Source organism: Pelodiscus sinensis, chromosome 1 (genome assembly GCF_052426305.1).
Source record: "Pelodiscus sinensis isolate ZL-2025 chromosome 1, ASM5242630v1, whole genome shotgun sequence".
Lineage (NCBI taxonomy): Eukaryota > Metazoa > Chordata > Testudines > Trionychidae > Pelodiscus > Pelodiscus sinensis.
In genome coordinates, this window is record NC_143052.1 from 21,300,183 (window position 1) to 21,324,483 (window position 24,301).

General features: G+C 38.6%; 1 protein-coding gene across 2 annotated transcripts in view; it reads left to right on the forward strand.

The window, feature by feature from the left end:
* The window catches only part of CACNA2D1 (calcium voltage-gated channel auxiliary subunit alpha2delta 1), a 653,332-nt gene that overhangs the window by 547,496 nt on the left and 81,535 nt on the right, over positions 1 to 24,301 (forward strand). For both annotated transcript variants that reach the window (XM_075926367.2, XM_006117144.5), the window contains exons 13-15: positions 12,078 to 12,156; positions 19,329 to 19,378; positions 22,879 to 22,968. In XM_075926367.2, the coding sequence (XP_075782482.1) occupies positions 12,078 to 12,156; positions 19,329 to 19,378; positions 22,879 to 22,968 (219 nt within the window). The remainder of the gene's footprint in view (positions 1 to 12,077; positions 12,157 to 19,328; positions 19,379 to 22,878; positions 22,969 to 24,301) is intronic.

The following is a 24,301-nucleotide window of genomic DNA, read 5'->3' on the forward strand; positions in this document are numbered from 1 at the left end:
GGTCTAAATTTGTATTTTCGTAATGGTGATGTCACAACTTTAACTGTTCTCATAGCGGATGCATAGAAGGAATCTTGAGATTTTGGATGTAGTTTAGCTGTCCTTTGTCCTAATTTAGAAAAAATAAAATACAGTTTTACAAGCAAGTTTAGCTAGCCCATATAGTATTACCTTTTTAAAAATTGTAAAGAGCATTCTGTATTATATATGTAAATTTATAATTCGATCCTTCAGATATACTGGGAAATATAGCAACTGCTTATAGTGGGTAGCAACAGTGGATATAGTTGTATCAAGACTGGAAATATTTTAACTATGAGTGAAGACGGTCAAATTTGGCTCAGCAGAATCTCAAAAAATATGTTTGAGGCTTCCCTGATATACAATAATTATTAGTGTTTTCTCTTGTTATGCTTATGAAGAAACCTAGCTAGAAAATGCTGACATTTAAATGTTTTAATATAAGACAGAGAAAGAAAAAGGAAAGCAAGCCAGGTAATACAAACTCTCCATCCTGTCCTCTACCCAAAGTGTACATTTTAAAACCATAACAGATCCTGCAAATTTACTGGCAACCTGAATTTTCCCTGTTAATTGCGTTCTTGAATTCATATCAGGGCTCTGTAAAAGAAAACCCATTAAAGAGAGTGCCTACCAACTGGGAGGCATTTCTTAAGGGAATGATGGTAAAATAATGTTGGAGGTCAAATAAAAGAGATAAGAATGGAGTATGTTGGAGACTAAATTGGGTACTAGTGGGTTGCTGTGTAATGTCAGTTTAGTTGGATATTAGATAAGGAAGGGGATTAAAAGAAAGTAGGGGTATTGCATGAAATACTATTGTGTGTGTGAATGGAACAATTGAGCTGTGTCATTAATCCCACACGCTGTAAAGAAAATGGAGAGGTGTTCATTTAAATTAACAAAGGAAAGACATTCAGACTTCAGGCTGCAATTCCATTCTGAACCATCACCCATGGGATGCTGTTCTGAAACCTTTGCAATCCCTGGGCAATATGTTACCATCAAGAGAAAAAAAGCTTTAGATCTGATTTTTTGCTTCTTAATTATTTGCCCACATCATCAAACCATTTACTTTTAAATATCTTTCACTACTTTTCCTTTCTTCAGAGTCAGCATTTTCATTAATCTTTGGAGATTTGACCAATGTGAAATTAGACTTGAACTTTGTGTAACTGATAATTGTGCAGGCAAAGATTTCCTGTAAATAAGCTCTGCTGGGAAATGAGAATTTCCTATGGCCTTTCCCCCCTCCTATTATAATGCAATCCTTTGGCATTTGAAACATTTAATTGCAATCAAACATCTCATGCTACAAGAACTAGGGTAATGGGAGTGGAAAGCTGAAAGAATAATGCTACAAAAGAGAACAGTACATTTTTTTCAAGAGAGCAGCCTATTTGCATTCAGCAATGAATCAATCTGCAATAGCTGGAAAAGGACCATGTTGGAAACAAGCTAGAAACTAATATTCATTGGGATATTAAAATTATCCTGTTAGCTTCAGCTGTGTGAAATGACAGCTTTATAGGTAATGATTCCTCCATGGGGTAGATGAGGTCAGACAACGATGAATGTCTTAACGTTGTATTACAGTACGAACAGTGATAACCTCCATAACTAAGTTGGCCAAATTCCAATTTCATTGTCATCTGATTCTGTTCTATCAAAACATTTCTTAAGGTCCTCCCATCTTTATACCAGAATTGCTGTGGATGGTGGCCTCTTTTCTTAGATGCCCAGCTAGATATAGAGAACACTTTACTTGAGTATGATTGTTAGCTGCTGGGAGACGAACATAAAGAAGAGGATGTATAAATCTATCTACTTTTACAGTAATTTTGTGTATTTTCAGGTAGGCTACCCACAATATGACAAGGAACTCTCCAAAAAAATTCCCCTTTAGTTTGTGAAGAATATCAGAGAGCATCTGCTCATATACAGGAGAGGGACATGAGAAGTCTATTACTGTATTTCCCCTTTAAACAAATACATGTTTAATCATAATTATAACCAAAGAAAGAGGCTTTGAGTAAACATAATTAGATTAGTTAACTTTTAAAATGCCTCTTCATTGTTCACGGGAAAATATACTGAAAATATAGAACAGTGTTCTGCTTTTGTAATTTGAAGTGGAAATGAGAACATATGTGTGGGATTGTAGGGGAAATACTACAGTTTGGACCTCCCTGGTCTGGCACCCTCGGGACCTGAGCCATCCCGGACCTTGGAGTTTGCTGGACCACGGGAGGTCAATGCTCTCCTGTTGGCTGCCCCATTGCCAGCTCCTCTTCCTGGGGCTTGTTGCACTGCTGCCTCTGCTGCTGCAGGGGATTCCAAGGAGTTCCCCTGCTAGGGCTGCCCTGATGACACCAGACCCATTCAACTGCCGTCAGCCCTGGTACCTCTGGAACCTGGGAGTTCCTCAACGGTTTCTGGCCCTGGGCCACCCAGCCTCCGCTGGCCCCACTGCCACCAGAGGTTTCCCAGGGTTCCCTGGCTGGGGCAGCCACTGGGAATTCCCCTGCTGGAGCCAGGATTACCCTTCTGCAGCCTGGCCCTGCTGCCAGGGTTTCCCATCCAGCACTCCTGGGCCACTGCCTGGCCCCACTGCTGCTGAGTTTTTTCCCAGTCAGGGCCACCTGGCCATCACAACCCTGCTACTGCCAGAGGGTTCCCAGGATTCCCTAGCTAGGGCCACCATGCTGCTGCCGCCCCACTGCCAGGGTCTCTCCAGCTAGCTGATACCACTAATGCAGGGGGGTTTCTGGCTGGAGCAGAAGCTCCCCCGTGCCACCTGGCCTCACTGATGCCAGTGATCCCTTGCCTCGCCACTGTTAGCCTTGCTGGGACCCTATGTTTTCCTGGCTGGCTCCCGCTCCTGGGGCTCTTCGGTCCAGCAACATCCCAGGCCTTGTCGGCTCACAAATGTTGCCGGACCAGAAAGTTCCGGATTTGGGAGGTTCAACCCGTAACAGCTTCTGAAATCTGGTCCCTTCTAAAGGCCAATGTTTTACTCTTCAGAAACATTGAGAAATCCATGTGTAAGCCAGCCCTGAGTGAGTCAGTTTAGCTATATTGAGAGAGTAATGGCAAAGCCAGGAATTGAATTTACGTCTAAGTTCCTTAATTTAAAAAACCCTTTCCTAACGAGTGGTCAGGGTTATAGAGTATAAAACATATCACTCCTTAGTATCATCATCATCATATAATGAAAGCTGAATAAACTTGTGTTCAGTTTTACCAGTTTTATCTGATATGAATGTTATTGAGCTTATAAATGATATTTTGAAATATTCCAAGAAGTGCAAGGCCAAAAAAGCATGGGAAGATGTTTTATGTTTAGAGTGGTATGCTAATAAAAATAAATATTCATTTGATAAGAGAAGCTGTCCTTATATGCCCTTCTGAAATAATAATAATAATAATAATAATAATAACAATAAATTAATTAAATAAATGGCATGAAAGGACTACCATCTTCAAAAAAGAGAGACATCATATACGTCCCATTAACAGGTTCAAAAATGGGTAACTGTATGCTCATGTTAATTCCCCAGCTATTCCACAAGGTGGCAGTAATAAGATATGGAACTGTATTAATGAAATTTGTAAGGGATTGTTAATACAGAGATTGCTCCTCAGGTCACAATTTAATGGTACTACCAGCCTTTGTACTATAAAATATCTCCTGCTGAATGAAAATTTTCTTTAAATATCCAGAAGGAAAAAGACAGACAAAAACACTTTTTCACTAAAAAGACTGAAGTGGAAGTCACTTGAAAGAATTTGTCAGTCAAAAGATAGCTGTGGGATGTGTGTGGATTGGCATAGAGGTGAAGACTTCAAATATTAACCTTTACGTTTCAATTTATATTGCAATATCAGTCTTTCTTTTTACCTCTTAACTAAAAACGTTTGAATGGTCTTGTGTCAATTTTTTCTTCACTGAATAGGGATGTGGTAAAATATTTTTGTTCTTTACTAATAAAAACCCTAATTAATATAATTTGACTCGTTAGAAGCATTGCGTCTGAAACAAGCTAGAGGAAATTAATGATCAAGACTTATCAAAGAAAGCTGTCTTGAATTTTTCTGAGCTGAGCCCCAGACAGCCTCCTTTCAAAATGATCTTGTTGTCGAAGCACTTGGCTGGGACTCAGAAAATTTGAGTTCAGTTCATGGCTTTGTTAAGGTATGTCTACACACAATTTTAGCATACTTCCTCCAGGTTTTTTTTTTTTTCAGAAGACGCTCTTTGGTATTTACTGGCATCTAAACGTGGCCGAATTTCTAAATAAACCCCTATTTCGAAAGACCCCTTATTCCTCCCACAGTGAAGTTTACAAGGGTCTTTCAAAATAGGGGTTTATTTCGAAATTCAGCCTCATGTACATGTGGGTAAATACCGGAAGAGCATCTTTAAAAAAAAAAAACCTGGAGGAAGTATGCAAATGTGTAGACATAATGTCATGGCTCCTTCCCCACTCTGGCACAATAAATGCAGAAGTGGGGGCCAGAAAAAGTACCCTAAAACCTTATCTACCAGACTTTGGTATAAAACTCCCCACCACCCAAAATCTTAACCTAGATTTTGGGGATATAAACTCCTCTGCCACCACCCAAGTATTGATGAGAAAATCAGGGGAGAGATCATTTGGGAAATCTCACCCCTAAAGTACAAACCAGGACACAACCATTAACCAATACCAGGTTAATAAAAAGGAAAGAGAAAGAACTTTTATTATCACCAAAATATTCTTGTTGCAAGCATAATGACTAGATGGAAAAGTAATAAAGTAATACTCATGGAGAAGCTCCACCATGGGCCTAGAACTTAGTTACAAAGGGAAGCCAAAACATTTTTTAAAAGTACACAGACATCAGATCCCATTTCCCAAACCATAAAACAATGGATTTATCTAAACTTTACCCTACTTACAGAAGAGTGAAGAATTGTTTCTGGGAGAGAGAGACATATCTGTCTCCTTCAGTAGCTGGAGGGAACTGCCCAGGACAAAGGAGGGAAAACCCAATCATCCCTTTGTTCTAGTTTGAAATTCCTACTTACATTTCTATTGGCTGCCTGCCACCTGGTTTAGGTAAGGGACATGGTTAACCCCTTAGTCCCCAGGATGCTGGCTAATCCTCATGATCATGACACATACCCTTACAGACTCAGCATGTGCTCTTGAAGAAATTACTTAATTTCTCTTCAACTCAGTTCCCCACCTGTGAAATGGAGGATGATAATTTATCTCCCATGTCCTTTGTCCGTCTTGCCTGTTTAGACCAGTGGGACTAACAGCCTCACCAGGCCCCTGGATAAGGTGGGAGGAGCTCTGTTTCATGCCTCCGCAAGGGGCTAGACCTCAGGTGGAAGGGACTATGCTGAATCTAGGCAACCCTCAGTACCACACAGAGAATGCTGCACCTCCCCCAGGCAACTCTAAATGCTGCTCGGAGCATGCTGCATGGTGCTCCAGTGGTGATTTAAAGGGCCTGGGGCTCCAGCCTCTGCTGCTGCCACAGTAGCAATGGCAGCGACCAGGAGCTCTAGGCTTTTTTATATTGCCAGTCCATGCTCCCACTGATCCCCCTCCCCTGTTGGTGGGCCTTGTTTAGAGTGAAAGCTTTTCAGGCCAGGGACTGTGTCTTGCCCTGTGTATGCAGAGTGTCAAGGACAATGAGGTATTGATCTCCATCAGATCCTTTTAGTGCTATTGTAATATAAATAACAATAATAATCATTTAACACGGTGTCATTCTGTCCATGCTCTGTTGATTTTATAGTAGGAAGTAGAGAAGTAAATCCCATTTAATTGGTTAACCAGTCTGATAAGAATTAGGCATACCAGTTAACCGGTTAATCTTTCACATCCCTAGTAGGCAGTGCCATCTGGTGACACATAGAACATACACTGTGAGATACGAAGTGCCTGAATTTGATACCTTTTCACATGTTGAGTAATTCCTTGTTCTGAAGCAGTCTCATTGAAACTAGGAGTATCAGAACCTGATGTCAATTTACCTGACCATAAAATCTACATATTGTGCACATTATTGTGAGGTTGGTATGTTAGTCCTTCACCCACTTTCTGTACATAAGATTTGTTCAAGATTAGCATTTTAAAACTGTATTTTAATATAGATAATTAGTTTTGATTCAATCCACTTATCAAAGTGAATCACTTTTGTGTGTGTGAATTAGTGAGAGAGAGAGAAAAAAAGTTATCTCTCTTCTTAGTTTTCAGATACTATCTCCTTATAATGCTGATTTCAGTTACTGTCTATGCAGCACTAAGCAAGGCCAATATTCTCGCTGTATTTCAGGTTTCCCATCTATAAAACTGATGTAAAATTACCTCACTTGCTAGGAAATTCAGGAGTAATTTTTATTTTATTTCTCCATGGCTAACTTGGAGAAAGAAGAAAAAAACTATTTACCTAGTTATATATGGTTTAAAACAAAACTCTAGGTTGTTTTAAGTATTCCCAAGGGTCTGATACGAAGAATTACCAAGGGTCTGATCCAAAGCCTATTTAAATCACTGGAAAGATTTCAGTTGGCATTCTACGAGGCCCAGGTAACATGACAGAGACTGTCTACCTCAATGGCCAGATGTTTGTGTCTTTAATGGCCCTAACTTTGTTTTGAATTTTCACTGGGAACTGAAAACTTGGGTAGAAAACAAATTGTTCTTATATCAGAGTTTCCAGAGCTTTGGAATGAATTTTCTGAACAGGTAACAAAATAAATGCTCAGCAGATGTAAATCAGCAATATTCCTCTGGAGTCTTACAGAACGTAAAGTAGATACCTTAGCCCAGGGGTGAGCACTAATTTTTAAAGAAGAGCCACTTCAAACATTTTTTGAAGTAGTTGCGAGCTGCCTCGGAAGGAGCAAGGCCTCAGATGAAAGGGGCAGAGCCTCAAGCGCAAGGGGCAGGCCTTTAAATAGCAGGAGTTAAGGAGTTGAAAGAGCTCGTGCCTCCCCTGTGGCTCCCAGGCATCACAATAGTGGGGGGATGGGAGCTGCAAGCCCTTTCAATTCATGCTATTTAAAGAGCTCGCTGTTCCTGGCCTTGCTGCTAGAGCATTGCCAGGATGCACAAACCCTTTCAACTGCTTCTTTTTAAAGGGCTTGCACATTCCCTGCAGTTGCCAGGCAATGTATTCCCCGAAAGGCATGGGGAAGGTGTGAGCCCTTTAAATAGAAACAGTTAAAAGGGCTTGCGCATCTCTGGTTCCCAGACAATGTGCTAGAGGGCAGGGGTCTGGAACTTCTGTGCGGGTTGGATCAAAGCCTTAGGTGAGCTGGGTCCGGCCTGTTGAGAGGGTTTTGCCCACCCTTGCCTTAGAGCTAGTGTGATTTAGATCAGCTGAGAATCTGATATTTTGTTTGCTGTGAACTGAGTTTTAACTATATCACCTATTATATCATTTTCTAGATGAGACTGTAAATTAATTTGTTAGCCAGAGTGGTGGCTTGAAGTTATTTTGGGGTGAACATCAGGAGATAGGGATTCATTGCAAAAATATACAGTAGGCTGAAGAGGACGAATAGGAACAGCTCCCAAGCATGGCCATATTGGGTCAGACCAAAAGTCCATCTAACCAAATATCCTCTCTTCCAACAAAGGCCAATGCCAGAGTACCCTTGAGGAAATGAACAGAGCAGGTACTCATCAAGTGATCCAACCCCTGTTGCCCATTCCCAGCTTCCCAGAGGCGAGGAACATCATTCCTGCCCATTACGGCTAATAGCCATTGATGGACCTATCCTGCAGAAAATACCTAGTTCATGTTCCTGTTATAGTCTTAGCCTTCACAACATCTTCTGGCAAGCAATTCCACAGATTGGCTATGTGTTGTGTGCAAAAATACTTCCTTTTGTTTGTTTTAAACCAGCTGCCCATTAATATCATTGGGTAATCCCTAGTCCTCCTGTTATGTGAAGGAGCAAATAACACTTCTTTATTTACTTTCTCCACACCAGTCATGATTTTATAGACCTCTTTCATCTCTCCCCTTAGTTGTCTGGTTTTGCACCCTTAAACGTCCCAGTCTTACTTCTCTCTTTACAATGACAGTCATTCCATATCCTTAATCATTTTTGTTGCTCTATTCTGAACATTTTCCAGTTCAAATAAACCTTCTTTGAGATGAGGTGACCATATCTGTACAATATATTCCAGATGTGGGCATAGCATGGATTTATATAGTGGCAATAAGTGGCAAAAAAGGCTTTCTGAAAATAAGTGCACTAAATCCATTGGATTCCCCTTCTCCACATGCTTATTGCCCTTCTCAAAGAACTCTGTTAGATTGATCAGGCGTAAATTACCGTAACAAAAACCCAGTCTGAAATGAACTATAGGAAATTAATGATCAAGACCTATAAGAGAGCATTTTTTAAAAAAAGCTGTTATATTAGTTATCCTCCAATTATTTGATAAGTGAAGCTGATTTAAATGATAGATTACAAACTGCAGTGAGTAGTTTTGCAATTTCACATTTGAGTTCCTTCAGAAGTCCTAGGTGAACAATAACTGGTCCCAGTAACTGTTTACTGTTTAGTTTATCAATTTTTTCCAAAATCTCATCTAATGACATCTCAATCTGGGATAGTGCCTCAGTCGGGCCATCTAAAAAGAATGGCTCAGGTTTGGGAATCTCCCTCACAACCTCAGCTGTTGAGAGCAGTGCAAAGAATTAATTTAATTTCTTCACAATAGACTATTGTCCTTTAGCATTTTGATCATCCAGTGGCCCCACCGATTGTTTAGCAGGCTTTGCTTTCATTTTGAAGACACTGGAAGAAGAGCAGCTCTAAGTCCCCAGTTCACTTAAACATGTGCCTTAAACTTTAAGCATGCATACTTTAATGGGACTACTTGCATAGTTAAACTTTGACACATGCCCATAATGATGAATGAAGGTAGTACTTGGGGGGTAAGTTATCAGTACACACACTTCTGCAACCTAACTGTTGTAAATGGAAATTTAATGACATATGTTCTGATATTTCTACATCCCAGGTAATCCTTATAATCTAAAAGTTAAAATCTCATCCTTTTGCTCACATTCTTCCCAACCTGAGTCTGTTGTGCACATACTTTGGGAAGTGTCCTGAAATAAGAGCCTGCTGATCTTAGCTGGTTCATAACAAAATCCTTCCTCTTCCTTTTTAGAGTAATCCTCCGTTGTATGTGTGTGGAAGTATACCCACAGAATTAACCAATAATAAAGAAAGATGTGTTTTTAACTGGGGCAGTCAGTTTGTACATTGTGGCATGGAGAAAAAACAGCCTTAAGATTTGTATTTAGAAATATGGGTTTAATTTGTGTGCTGTTCCTTTCTTTCAATAGAAGAAATACAACCATAAATAGAAATTTAAGTGAACCAGATGTCTGTTTGCCTTAAATTGTGAAAAATAATTTCCTGGGACACGCTTTACCCCACTGATATTCTTTCCCCTTTAATTTGCCATATTTGTGTATAACTTTTTAGGGTTAGATCTTGAGTGCGTTGTCCTTGGTGACAACAGGTCTGAGAGACAGTCTGTTGAGGTCTGTGTAATGACTCCTACTGATTTGTATTGTTTTTGGTCTACGGCTGGTCTGAGTAAATGTTTCCTACCTACACTACGGCAAATAAACCTGTTGAACCTCTTCAAGTCATGCAACCACTTTGAAATCAACTTAGTATAATAAAAGTGTGTTTGAATGTGTGGGTCCGTTGTTATCTAACTACTTTTCTGAATAACTCACATCAACCTATTTCTTTTCTGTTATATTTACAGTACATGATGTACTACAGGAGACACATAATTATTGCATGCTTTGCATTACTCAAGTAGCACATTGGAGAAACAAAAACATTGCTACAGATGTTAGTCTTTAACCAAAGCAGCACTTTTATTGCATTTAATTATGGCTCTTAACCTCTGCCTTTATAACAGCAACTCGAGTGCCTGAAATTGCTAATATTTGTAGCAGCCAGAACCCTTCATTTTACCTTGACCTGCATGCACCTGTCCAATTGAAGGGAAATGCAAAACAAAACAAATTAATTTGATTCTTGGAAAATCAGACTCCCACTAACAACAATTTTCCTTCCTTCTGTCCATTGTCTTTCTTCTGTCCTTGCACTGCCCACTCTGACTAGGATTTGTGGTTTTTATCATGTAACCTCCATCTAATGACCTTTTTGAATCAAGGACCAGTCTTTCCATATGCTAGTAGATAAAGTGCTATGCACAGCTGAATAAATAAATTAAATATTGTCACCAGAGCTAGGGAAATTGATAATTAGCAGATTGTTACTAATAGCTGATTCAAATATGATAGAAGAAAATACAGAATTATAGGATACTAGAACTAGAAGGGACCTTGAGAGGTCATCAAGTCCAGTACCCTGAACTCACAGTAAGACCAAGCACCATCTAGATCATCCTTGTTAGACATTTAACTCTTATGTTCTTAAATATCTCCAATGATGGAGATTCTACAGCCTCCTTATGCAGTTAATGGCAGTGCTTAGCTATCCTCACAGTTAGGAAGTTTTTCCTAATGACCCAACCTAAACCTCTCTTACTTCACTTTAAGCCCATTGCTTCTTGCCCTGTCATCAGACATTAAAGAGACATTAATTTTTCTCCCCCCTCCTTGTAACACTTTAAGTCCTTGAAATATGCAACTCTGTACTACACACCTGTGGGTCAGACAAAAGATCCATCTAGCCCAATATCCTGTCTTCCAACAGTGGCCAATGCCAGATTCCCCAGAGGGAGTGTACAGAACAGGTGATCATCAAGTGATCCCTCTCCTGTCATCCATTTCCAGCATCTGACAAAGAGAGGCCAGGGACACCATTCCTATCCATCCTGGCTAATAGCCATTGATGGACCTAACCTCCATGAATTTATATAGTTCTATTTTGAATCCTGTTAGTCTTCTTGTTTAAGAGCCAGTCTTGGTTGGTGACAAGATCTTGCACCGGGTTTTGTTGTATCACTTACTCTTCTACTTGGACTTCCTAACTTCCTAATTTTCCATGGTTCTGCATGAACCCATAGATAAAGGAGAATAATTTTTCTAGTGTCCCAGCAGTTTGCCAAGTCAAACCATAATTGACAAACCACTATCCTCTATACTTGTTCTTTGCTACTATTCATCTCCAGGAAGTATTCGTGGACCCTTAGATCAGATATATTTCTCTTCTTTGCATTGTCAGAGGGAGGTCCTTAAAATTCCTTACAGAACAGCTACGAAGATCACGTAACACTACTGTCTTGGCTTGAATTGCCAGTCACAATTTATCTGCTAATCCAGTGTTGCAGTCTTACAAAGAGGGTAGAGTTTTTCTGTTTAAAAATAAAAAGACTTTTTTTTTTACCATTCCTGTACTTAATTTTGCTCTCAATTATACAGATATGGAAGTAACAGTAAAAAAAAGTATGATTTAGTCAAGAGTTTTTAAAACTTAATCGAACAGGTCCTTACACATGGAACTCCCATTGAAGTGGGTGGAAGTTTTACAGATTTGAGTCTAATTAGACTTTATTCTCTGTACAGTTTTCAAGATTCACTTATAAAGTTTCAGAACAAAATTGTGTAATATCCTGGGAAATCTTATTTTTGCATTGTACTCAATTCTTCTGCCTAAAGTGTGCACACTTCATCTCCCTGGAGATGACAAAGGGCTCAAGAAGGATTATGTGAAGTAATCTAATAAAAATTAACAAAAATGATAACTCACACCCTAAAACAAGTATATTTAGATATCAAAACCTTAGGTATTGGACTCAGACTTCTGAGACTATAGATGAATGTTCTTCCCACATGCCTATGTACTATTTAAATATCAAATATATCAAGGTAGATATAACATAGCTCAATGCATCTACTGTAGAGTATTGGATGCAATGGTAGAATTTTTGAATATTATCACACTGATTAAATGAATTAAACATTTAAGTGACTCTATCTGAAAGTGACATCTGATTAATGTCATGGAGAAAAATCATGTATCTTTTTTTCAATTTGTTTAGGTACGTGTATTCACATTTTCTGTTGGTCAACATAATTATGACAAAGGACCCATACAATGGATGGCCTGCCAAAATAAAGGTACAGTGTATATATCTCTGATCTTACACCTATATAAAGCTTTGATTACCCCCACAGAGTATCTAAACCATTCTTTAGGTGTCTCACACACTACCGATTTAAAATCCTTAGCCTGGTGTAAAAATTAATTGTGAGGCTTTGAATCAGGACTCCAAATAGTGATTTTTTAAAACTTTTAATAGAACATTGGTTCTACTACTATTATTGATATTATTTTATAGAACTATTACTAATGGCCTCAGCGTTTACTATTTACAAAATGAGAGTGCTGTAAAAAACAGACTTCTTTTCACAGATGTATTTGATTTAAGATTTTTGTAGTAACTTTTGGGAGGTGGGGAAATCTCTTCCACATTTATTCAAGTCTGAGGTGTGTTAATTACCAACAGTTACTGAAGTGATAACTGAATGTGAGCATGTCCAATTTTCCTTGAACAGATTTAAGGAACTGAACTGAATAATAGAAAAAAATATAAGAATAATTTTTGGTACAATTCATAGCAATAACACGTGCATTTATACCAGGGGTGGGCAATACTTTTTCATGGGGGGCACACCAAGAATTTGGAAAGTGGTTTAGGGCCACACTCTTCCAAGATATTAATGGAGGAGGTATGGGGTCTGGGAAGGAGGTTAGGTACAGAAGGGAGCTTAGGGTAAGGGAGGGAGTTTTGGTGAAGGACGTAGTTGTGTCTTGAGGCACTGGACTGGGGTGCAGGGAGTTGGATTATCACCTAGATCAGGGAATTGTGGTACAGGAGGGGCTGCAGGAGTTTGGGTTGTGAGCTAGGGCAGGAGGGGACTGTGATCTGGGGCAGAGGATTGGGGTATCGGATCTGGAGAAGGTATGATTGCAGAGGATTTGGGTATGTGGAGTAGGGGGGTAGGAGTGGAGGGGCAGAGGATTGTGGAAGGGAGGGGCTGGGTTCCCAGAGGCAGGCTCTGGCCAGGAGACCATTCCTGAATCTGCCTCCCTGCCTGCCCCACTCCCTCGCAGGCTGCAGCCATATGCTCTGTGAATAATTATGAACATAGCAGGGCTCGACAAACCACAGCAAAATCCACTCGCCAGCCCCACACTGCACATGCACCAGACCGGCATTGTGCATGTGCGCGCTGCCAGTGAATGGGGCGACCGGCTGAAATCTACTCGCCACGGGCGAATAGATACACTGATTTGTCGAGTCCTGAACATAAGAATGGCAATACTGGGACAGACCAAAGGTTCATCCAGCCCAGTATCCTGTCTGCTGACAGTGGCCAATGCCAAGTGCCCCAGAGGGAGTGAGCCAAACAGGTAAAATGATCAAGCCATCCATCTTCACCCTCTGAAAACCAAAAGTTAGGGACACCATTCCTTACCCAACCTGGCTAATAGCCATTAATGGCCTTAACCTCCGTGAATTTATCTAGTTCTCTTTTAAATCCTGTTATAGTCCTAGCCTTCACACCCTCCTTAGGCAAGGAGTTCCACAGGTAGACTTTGTGCTGTGTTTTAAACCTGCTGCCCATTAATTTCATTTGGTGGCCCATAGTTCTTATATTATGGGAACAAGTAAGTAACTTCCTTATTTACTTTCTCCACATCACTCATGATTTTGCATACCTCTATCATATCCCCCCTTAGTCTCCTCTTTTTTAAGCTAAAAAGTCCTAGTCTCTTTAATCCGTCCTAACCCTAACCCATTCCAAACCCCTAATCATTTTAGTTGGCCTTCTCTGAACCCTTGTGCCCCTTGTGCTTTGTGGCTGCTTGTTATTGAAACAGACAGCTCCCATTGGTCAGTTTCTGGCCAGAAGCTGGCCACTGTGATTGTGCTGGAGGTGGGAGCAATTCCTAAAGCTTTTTCCTCTCCCTTCCTGGTTCAGTTTTTAAAGTGAAACTGCCTCACAGCCACGTTTCTGAGCAGCATATGCACGGGGCGAGGAAAGCGTAGCGCCTACCTGGGGCTCCCCACAGTGTCCTTGGGCCAGATCTGGTAGCTTGGTGATCTGGATCCAGCCCACAGGCCTTATTTTGCCCAATCCTGATTTATACAGACTCCAACTGTGGAAACTGAGTTGAGGTAATCAGTTATCTAAATCTTCTTACTGGGATATTTTATCAAGCTGAGCCTCAGTCTTAACAAGCAAGAAGACCTGGCAAATGTGGCAGAATTTTAGTAGAGTGATCAAATCTGGTAGAGATGTTTCAATTCTTGATTATCATAAATTCAAGCCTGAGGAAGTAAAGGTTAATATTTGCCCTAAAAGATCTAATTGAAATATAAGTTACATTTATATCAGTGTACCTTTCAGAAATTTTAACTCTTACTTCGCTCCAATTTCGCCCACATTCCCAGCGGCTTCTGCTCCACATTCCCTGGCTCTGTCTCAGATACAGTATGCCCATTCCCTCTATACTGACCCACCTCTCAGCACCCAGGCATTGCATGGTGTGGCAGAGGTCACAGTTAGTCCCAGACTCTGCATTTGGAGAGGAGGAAAGGAGATGCTGATGGCTGTTTAAGTTCCTTTATAAATCTATAGCTTGGTCTGTAGGTCTGGATGAGAGCTCTGTGAACTGCAAAATACTTCTAAATGGAGTGTATAAGCAATTGTCTACCTTTCAATCTTAAAACTGATTTCCTAGAGAGGCTTATTATTCTATTTCAATGTGTCTATTTTAAAGTAAGCAGTAATACTGAGAAAAATTAGGCATAATAACCAAATCCAGCCTTAATTGATGACCTGGGAATACAACTTTTGAAGCTACTGTGACAATAAACATCATCAAAAGCTCCATGATCACTCCATTCCATTTGAAGAAGTGATATGAGTAAAGATCAACTAGCTATATTTTTGTAAAAGAGATTTCCAAATCTACTGGCGTGTAAAATACTAACAATATTCTAAGATATTTAGAAAAATGAACCAAAATTGAAGCATGATGAGCTGAAACTTTTTTTTTTTTAGCATCTGTTGAAGTATTGGCTAGTGGGCATGCTGAAATTATGAGATTACTTTTCATCTCCAACAAGGAAGAAAAGTCAAAGTATTAAATAGAAGGTTTTGATTTTAAAACATCGAGAAGAACAATTTGACATTTTTATGAAACAGCATATTTTGTTTCAGAATTATAATTTGTAATGAAACATTTTGTTTTGATATACTGAATTTTTCAAAATTTCTTATCAGCATGTTCATTGTCTCAAATTCTGAAATGCTGATTTGAAACAAATTGTAACATTTATGTTAAAATCAGAAAAAAATATTGAATGTGCTAGTCAACAATTCTTACTTATCTCTAATAATAGTGAAGCGTAACTAATTATATGTTTTGGAAAGTTTTTGTTTTGGTGAAAGATGAGACGCTGACATTAAGGACAGATTAGAAAAATTAAGCAAAAATCTTTCTAAAAATAGAGTATGCCAACATTTGTTATCCAATAAACAAAAAAATATTTGATATATTTCACAGTGTTCAATCTGATATATTTCACAGTGTTTCCTTTTATTTCCACAAAAAAAGTCAAAATGATTTAAGAAATAAAACAAAATAGAAATAATTGAGAAATGTGTTGATTTTTGTGTGGGTTTCCGCCTTTGTTTAGGGAAAAAAGGAGTGACAAGGGCTTTTTTTGGATGGGAGATATTTTCTTTTACCTTTTTCTGTAGAAAATGGTACAGTATATTGTTTTGTGGGTTTTTTTGTTTTGGGGAGAAGGAAGGAAGGAAGAAAGATTTCCATCAACCATTTAAAAAAATATTTTTAAAATATATGTTCAAAATTTTATTATTCAATAATATTTGTATGACAAACTCCTTTTTTTGCTGAAAATATTATTGTATTCAAAACCCATCATTTTGTCCACATTTCTCTTTCACTATCTTACCACCACATACATTCCTGAACACTAATTGAAAGATAGATGTAGAAACCAAGCTGACGCATTTTTAATCACAAACAGGGGCAACAAGGTGGTCATATAATAGTATGAATGTCTAGCTCCAAATTTACAGTAGACTACATGTGGTAAATTATATTGCCAAGAGCTACTGGGATAAACGGATCTTAGAATGAAAAGTAAATGTACATTCTGCTTGATGAGAAAGCTATCAGTTTTTACACTCTTGAATTTTCAGATTCCCTTATCCTTTGGCTGCCCCCAAATAACAGTTGTTTTTATGTTTCTGGAATTGGTTTATCATGTGACTGCCTCCTATTATCCCACTTAAATAAAAGTCTCACCTTACTTTTTTCTTGTGTTATTCCAGTTTAGATCCAATGCTGAGAAGTAATGGGCACTGTTGTTATTTGTAATATCATAGCTCAAAGTGCCCTACTTCTGCTCCAAGGCCACATTGTGGCAAGCACTTCACAAACACAGAACAAAAAGTCTCCACCCCAAGCAGCCTACAATCTAAATACAAGATGGGACAGAACAAATGAACTAATGAAATAATATTGGTCAATATGACATGAGTTATCTGTGCACAATAGGGGACCAACAATTTTCAAGTTTTTGCAGATATCGTGGCAAAGGAAAACTTAGAGGGTTTTCAAGAAGGATGATTTTTGCAAATGTTTGAGTGGAATTTATCCCAAGCTAGAGGGCACAAAATGGGAAAAAGCATAAAGGTGCTTGCTTATGAATGATGGAGGCTGGCATGATGGGCCTATCAGAGGAGGGAGATAAGATTTTGATAATAAGACAGAGAGGACAGTGAGGGCAGGTTGTGAAGGGCTTTGAAAGTGAAAACAAGGCAGCTAATATTTGATATGTAGAGCCCTGCCCAGATACAAATTTATATCTGTGGATATAAATCAGTCTCCATAGAACCACTGGGCTCTCCCAGGAACTGCAGCAGTGAAAGGAAGCAGAGTGTGGGTCCACATCTCCCAGCGGCCAGCAGCACCACATGATGGCAACTTGTCTAGTACAGATGTACTGCCCACGGCCTAGCCTTGCCCCTGTCCATTGCACACAGCTGCCTGTGTCTCCTGTCTGAGGCTGTGCACACCACTTGAACACAAGAAAATAACCAGGGACAGCTGCTGGTGAGCCTGGCACTCACCCCAGTGGGCAGGGATGGGGGTGGTACAACCTCGTCAGAGAAGTTTCCCTCAGGGGGTGCTGGCTCTTCATCTGCAGGTATAAGCTTGTATCCATGCAGGGGTCTATTGATGTGGTAGACAAAGTGAACACATTCAAAAAGAGGACTGAAAGGGTGCGCCTACACGACATCCTTAGCGCGAAATAAGATACGCAATTTGCGCTGTGCAAATTGCGTATTTTATTTTGATTCAATTTTGAAATAGGCTATTTCGAAATTTGGCACATCTACACAGCACCAAATATTGAAATAACACACTATTTTGAGATCCCTTCCCTCGTGGAACGAGGTTTACAGGGATGCTGAAACAGTGGATCGTTATTTCGTAATAGGAGACACGTTCAAAAGACACGGGGTAGCTATTTCAAAATAGCCTTGCAGTGTAGATGTACCAAAAGAGGCAAAGTGATGGGATAGCAAAGGGATCTTTGCAGCAGCATTTTGAGTGAATATGAGCAGGGCAAGATTACATTTATTAATACGTGGAAAAAAAAGGATGTTGCACTAATTGAGATATGAGGTAATGACAGATTTAATGGGCTGTTTGCATAGAAGGTGTTGTATTTTACAGAGAATATGCAGAAAGAAACTGCAAGATTTATAGAGAGCTTACATGTTAGGACTTTATAGAAAGGTCAGAATTGGAAATGATGCCCCTGACACAGGCTTGAGTGATGTACAGGATGGTTCTGTGTTCCATATGTATTGAGGGTTTGTGGGGGAAAATTAGGAGCTCTTTTAGTCATGTTGAGCTTGAGGTGATATCCACAGAGAGTTTGCAATACAGGTGGAAATTGTAGATTTGCTAGAGATAGCTCTGGAGGAGAGAGAGAGAGATAAGTGGATCTGGAAGGCAGAAGGATAAAGCTCATAGCTGAATTTGTGTTTTTAGAAATTACCAAGGGATAAAGTGCAAAGGGATCCAGTATATTTGACTCCTTACTCTTCACTCCTCAAAATTTGACTTCTCATGTGTAGGTAAAACTTCTTAAGAATGGTGGTTATTGGCAATGGCAGATGAGGTATTATTAGTAAAAGGAAAAGATGATTATTGAGATTTTTTCCCCACTGTTATTTTTAGAGCGATTGACTTCACTTGGTGATAATAGCATATGATTATCAATTTTTTTGCTTGTTTTCCAAATTGATTCCCACTCTGTTACCTGTTTATGTTTAAGAGCAATCAATAGATCATTATAACATAATTATAAGATAAGTTATTATAGGTGATTAAGATATATGTTTGCCTCTTGGGTTAGATGTATTTGGGATTTTATCAATTTGCAGATGCAAAGAAACTGGCAAAGGTTTTCTTTCTTTCTTTCGTTCTTTCTTTCTTAGAATGTTAGGAATAGTCACGTTGTGAACAGTTACTTTTCTCCACCTTCCTCTGCCCTCCCTACTACTTGTAATTGATAGTCTGTAGTCTGATTGGATCATGACTTGTTATTGCTGCTGTATTGTGGGCCCTCAGTCATGATTGGGACCTTTGGCAATGTTATAATGGAAATAAATAACAATAGTGAAGATGATGAATGAATGGGCACCGCTAATATTTTGTGAGAGAATATGTCAAATGAATGTTTTCATTCTTATCACACAATAAGCATGGTTTTATGCTGTGGATGAGTTCACTTGATTGTAAAGGCAAAGTAGATTTTAATTGGTTTTAGACCTGTATTTAGCATATAATTGTACTGTTGTCACTACTTATTGCTATACCTATTTAATATGTTTATTCAAAATAGCTGCAAGTGCATGGGGAAATGCATCAAAATTCAATTTCTTTCATTTGGAAAAACACAAAGGTTACAAAGCAGCTTGTCTTTGCTTAGGAATAGCTAGCATGGAGTACATATGGTAATGGCACAACTTACATGACCATGCATTGTTATGAATTCTAATTTAAAATTGAGGCATATAGGGTCTTTCGTGAAAATGCTTTTAAGAGACTGTCCATAATTATTGGAAGCAAACGAGATATGGAAATAGAATTTTTTATTTCAAGTGCTCTCAGATGAGGAGCATAGCATTCTAAGGCAGCAATATATTATTGTGTCTTTTATGTATTTTAGGTTACTATTATGAAATTCCTTCCATTGGAGCGATAAGAATAAACACACAGGTAAGCCTGTAGTGCTTGCAAACTTTCAAGTACACTCATAAGTCATAGAAATGCTGTAATGATGGTTAAAAAATTACAAGATTACTCTTGGTTTTCCTTAACTACAATGAAACACACCACCATTTTTAGATAAATAGAGTAAATCTTGATATCTGTGTAAATACATGTACTATCTAACAATGGTGAAATATTCTTTCACGTTGAAGAATTTAATATACAGATGAACTAGACTGAAATCCTTGTTTTCGGTATCTGTATGAAAATTTGTGATATTCAAATGAAAATCTCACTTGAGCAGTCTTTCTTGTGACATTTTTGAAAATTCCTGAATCTGGTTTCTCAAGAAATAATAAAATAGAAGCCATTTTGTCAATTCAGTTTTCAGAGTCAGGCATGATGTAGTAGGCACAAAATTTATAAACTCTGGTTATGATTACAGGCCTTTTATTTTACATGACTGTGTTAAAGTATCCCTGAAAGTAACCACATAAGGTGTGTCTAGACTACACCTCTCTGTCAACAGAGAGATGTAGATTAGGCACATCAAAATTGCTAATGAAGCAAGGATTTAAATATCCTGCACCTCATTAGCATAAATATGGCTGCCACTTTTTTCAAAACGGAGTTTTTTTTTAAAAGGCAGTCTAGAAAATAAACCCTTTTTTTGACAGATCCTGTAAACCTCATTTTTTGAGGAATACAGGATCTGTTGAAAAAGGCTTTATTTTCGACACATCTGCGTCTAGACTGCCTTTTTTTTTTTCAAAAGAAACCCCTCCATTTTGAAAAAAGTGGCAGACATGTTTATGCTAATGAGGTGCGGGATATTTAAATCCCTGCTTCATTAGCAATTTCGATGTGCTTGATTAACATCCCTCTGTCAACAGAGGGATGCAGTCTAGATGTAACCATAGACAGAATATTCTCGACTTGTCCAGAAGAATATAGTTGTAAAGTGAAACAAATGTGAAGGTGACCACTCATAAACCAATACAGAACATTTACCTCTCTTAGATCCCCATCTCAGCCCAAGATCCCCATCTCAGCCCAAGGAAGACAGGAGCAGCTCTAAGTTCTAAAGCTATTGTTTCCAATAGGTAATGCCCTGTGCAAGACCCTGCAATGGAAGAAGAGCATGCATTGTTGTTAACCTGATGTTTCAAACCTAGTATTTACAACCACAGTGTTTACAGTTCCAACCAAAAATCCTTATGAACTGCCTCTGTCTGTTGTTAGCATCATCTAGATCAATTAACTCGCACATCCATAGTTTCTTTAATGTTAAAGAGCTTTAGATCTTTTGGTTGTCCAATTTGTGCTGGAAAAAATGTGGGAGATTTGTCTTGTTCCACTTTCCCCATTCTTTTTTTGTGTTATGGTTCTATAACAAGAAGACAGTTTAGTGGCTCCAAATAAGTGAAACAACTGCAATTAAACTTTCTGTGCATGCACAAGCACATGACTGCTATGGCCTTAACAGAACATTGTGCGTACTTGCTTACTGTCAAATCTTGGGCAAAGTGCCTGAAAGCTGTTCTGCCCTTTGCAAATCAGTCCACCGTGGCTTTCTACTGATAGGTCCAGAAGCAGCTACAGACTAGATTTACCACTCCTGAAGGCAACGAGAATTATCAAACAATTTGATCATTCATTCATCATTCATGTTTCCTGCATTTCATCTGTGCAGAATCTAGATATGAGTAGTACCTTGAATCCTTGGCTCTACAGGACCACTGAATGTGCTAAAAATGTGATTCACATTCTACTCCTGTATGCACCTTTCATGCTATTGTCAACACTAATAATTCCAAAAGTGATAGGAATTATTTTCCAAAGACAGCTGGAACCATGAAGACCTTACTATAGCTATTAGATCTGATGGTGACCACCGAATTTATAATTTATATATCACAAAACTAGAGCCCTGCAAATCTGTGGGTATCCACTTTATATCCATGGCAGATATGGCTAAAGATATAAATTTTGTATCTAGAACTCTGTGAATTTGCAGAAATCAGCTTTATATCCGTGGATAGCTGTATCTGTAAATGGGGATACGGATATTTGTGGTTTATTTATGTGGATGTGGATACAAATTTTGTATCCATGCAGAGCTCTACGTACATCAGTGGACCCTGAAATCGTAGTAGTGTCAAGCTACACAAAGACTTTTACGTCGCACTTGGACAATATGTGAATTCCAATAATTTTCACTTGAGTCAGTTCAGTGGATGTTTTTAAGGAGGACAATATTTGCAAATGTCTTCTTTCACACTGTAGTAGATATATTTATGATTAGGAAATTCACAAAAGGAGGGAAGGGAGTTACACTCAAAATACCTGGCCTGTCCAAGAAGATCTTTGCACATTAGTTTTATGGCTGTAAAGTAAGACACTCCTGAGTACACTGAGGACAATCAGGCTGCCTCCTTTTATATCAACTAACAAAGAAAATCTAGGACTAAGCCTCCTGTATCAGGAAGCCCTGCAGACTTCAGTTGTAGACAGTACTGTACAAGATGTTCCCAATGGTTACTTATCAGGCAGGGAAGGAAAATTATTGGCAGTGTTCCATAGTGAACCCATAGGATTCACTGTGGGTTAATATCGCTGGATCAACATATAGTATATCTGTCTAATTTGTCTGTCATAAGTAGTTCCAGTACACCATCTCGCACTGTTTCTGAGTAGACACAATAGGTTGGTTTTCTCTCAAGTAGGGCAAAGGGTTCTGTTTGCAGCATCTCTGAACAACAAACAATTGGTTTTCTGCACAATACAGTAGGAAGCAATATCTTCTCTATCTATTGGTGACGGAAACTCACACATATCTTTCCTTCACTATGTCATGTATATCTTTCTTTCATTTCTGGTGTTAGCCAATTTCCAGGGCTCAGGAGAAAGGCAAATCCTTATTCATGTCCCACTCACAAACTGCTGGAGAGTTAGCTTCTTCTTGATTGGTATTGTTCACATGGTTTGACTTTCCTCACATTTGAAATCTTTTGTTGTTACCAGTTTTTTATTATTTTAGAAGCATCGCCGGATCTTTTCAGTAGTGGTGATCTCTCTGTGAAGTGACTTTGGAGATGGTGCTTATTGGTAATTACTCTCTGAAGGTCTACATCATAACATATAACAAATAACATACACCATTATTCCCCCATGGAGTTGAGGTTTCTGCAGTGTTGTCATATTATTATTACATCTAAAATTAATTTTTATAGATTTATGTTCCAATGGAGGCACTGACTCAGAATATCCCTTGTTGAAACATTTGTGGTATGTAGTGCAGACCCAAATGTGATTGGCTTTAATGTACACCTTCAGAGAACAATGAGTATAAATATTTTCTATTATATCACTGATGCTGAAATCATGGCCTTATACTGACTTCACTTTATTTTTTGTCATGTATTTTGTTTTCTTCCTGGTACTATTTTTAAATTTTGATAAGATAATGACTTACCTCTGTTGGGCTTCTTGCTTTATTTTGACAGGAATATTTGGACGTGTTGGGAAGACCAATGGTTTTAGCTGGAGATAAAGCAAAACAAGTCCAGTGGACCAATGTGTATTTGGATGCACTGGTGAGAAAAGAAAGCATATCATTTTACTATAAAGCATTTTGAACTGTACATATTTTAATATATCCATTGCTTTTAATCATAAAGAAAGAACTTTGCAATGCTCAGCATTGCATAAATTATGCAATGCATAAATTATGTCAATACTTTTATGAACTGTATTCTGGATAAAGCAGCATATTTTGTATGTATGGAAAACATTTATAAATGAAAGGGTTCTCCCATTTCTGTCCACAACCTAAAAAAAGACTCAAACGCCTACATCTCAAAATATAACATAACTGAATTGTCATAAAGGAGCTTTCTGAACTGCTATTATTCCCCTGAGCTGGACATTTTCTGTCCTTGCTATCTTTTATCATTTTCTTCCAGTATAATGACATGAATAGGAATGTGATTTGTTCCAGGAATATGTCTCACACAGAGATCTCTAAATGCAGTTCCCTGCTGACATAAAACAAACAAATGTCAAAATTTTTCTGTGATTATGGGATTCTACTCAGCAAAAGACCAGCTAAATTGTCTGGAGACCTTGTTCTGTGAAAAAGTGCACAGTTGGTCAAAAACAACCAACTCATTTTCACATGACATGTGAACAGCATTTGGACTCCAGAGTTGCATGGTTGCAATTGCCCATTGTCTCAGCCAACAGCTTATTTAGTGAACTATTGTATGTGATGGAGGAAACAACCTAAAGGGCATAATCCAGTCCTTTCCACACAGCTAGTTTATCATTGGGGTCTTTTAAAACAAACAAATTCAGGAAACTATGAAAAGCTAAGTATTATTGGCAGCAGTAAGGACTGCTGAAGTAGATAAACTTGCTGTACGTACTTCTAATCATGCTGAAATTACTGTAAAATGCGCATCTAAAATCACATATTTATCCAAGTTCAAATAGTCATCTAGTGTCATGTCAAAGTCCACTTTTTCCTGTCCGCATTACCGTAAAATATCTATTTTTATCAGTCTATCATAGAACAGTGTGCAACATAGAGGAGAAAGTTTTGTGTTATTCTAGTTTTCATAGCCAGAAGTTCATTGACCACATTTTGTTGACTGTTGTTGAGGTATTTACTGGAAATATGAAGGATGTTATGAGGAAAGTTCATATGTTCCGTACATATCCTGTTCTGAATTCAGAGCTAAATTTGTAACATGGTGTGGGAGGGGATCTGGTCAATTAAAGAAAAAGAAGAGGGGGTACCTGCAAATAACTATTGCATGGCTTTGTTTTCATTGGATTGCAAAAAGCTTTCACTCTGAGCCTTTCCTTAATGTCTTTGCCCATATGTGTAAACTAGCTAATCTTCTCTGTACCAATATAGATGAGGAG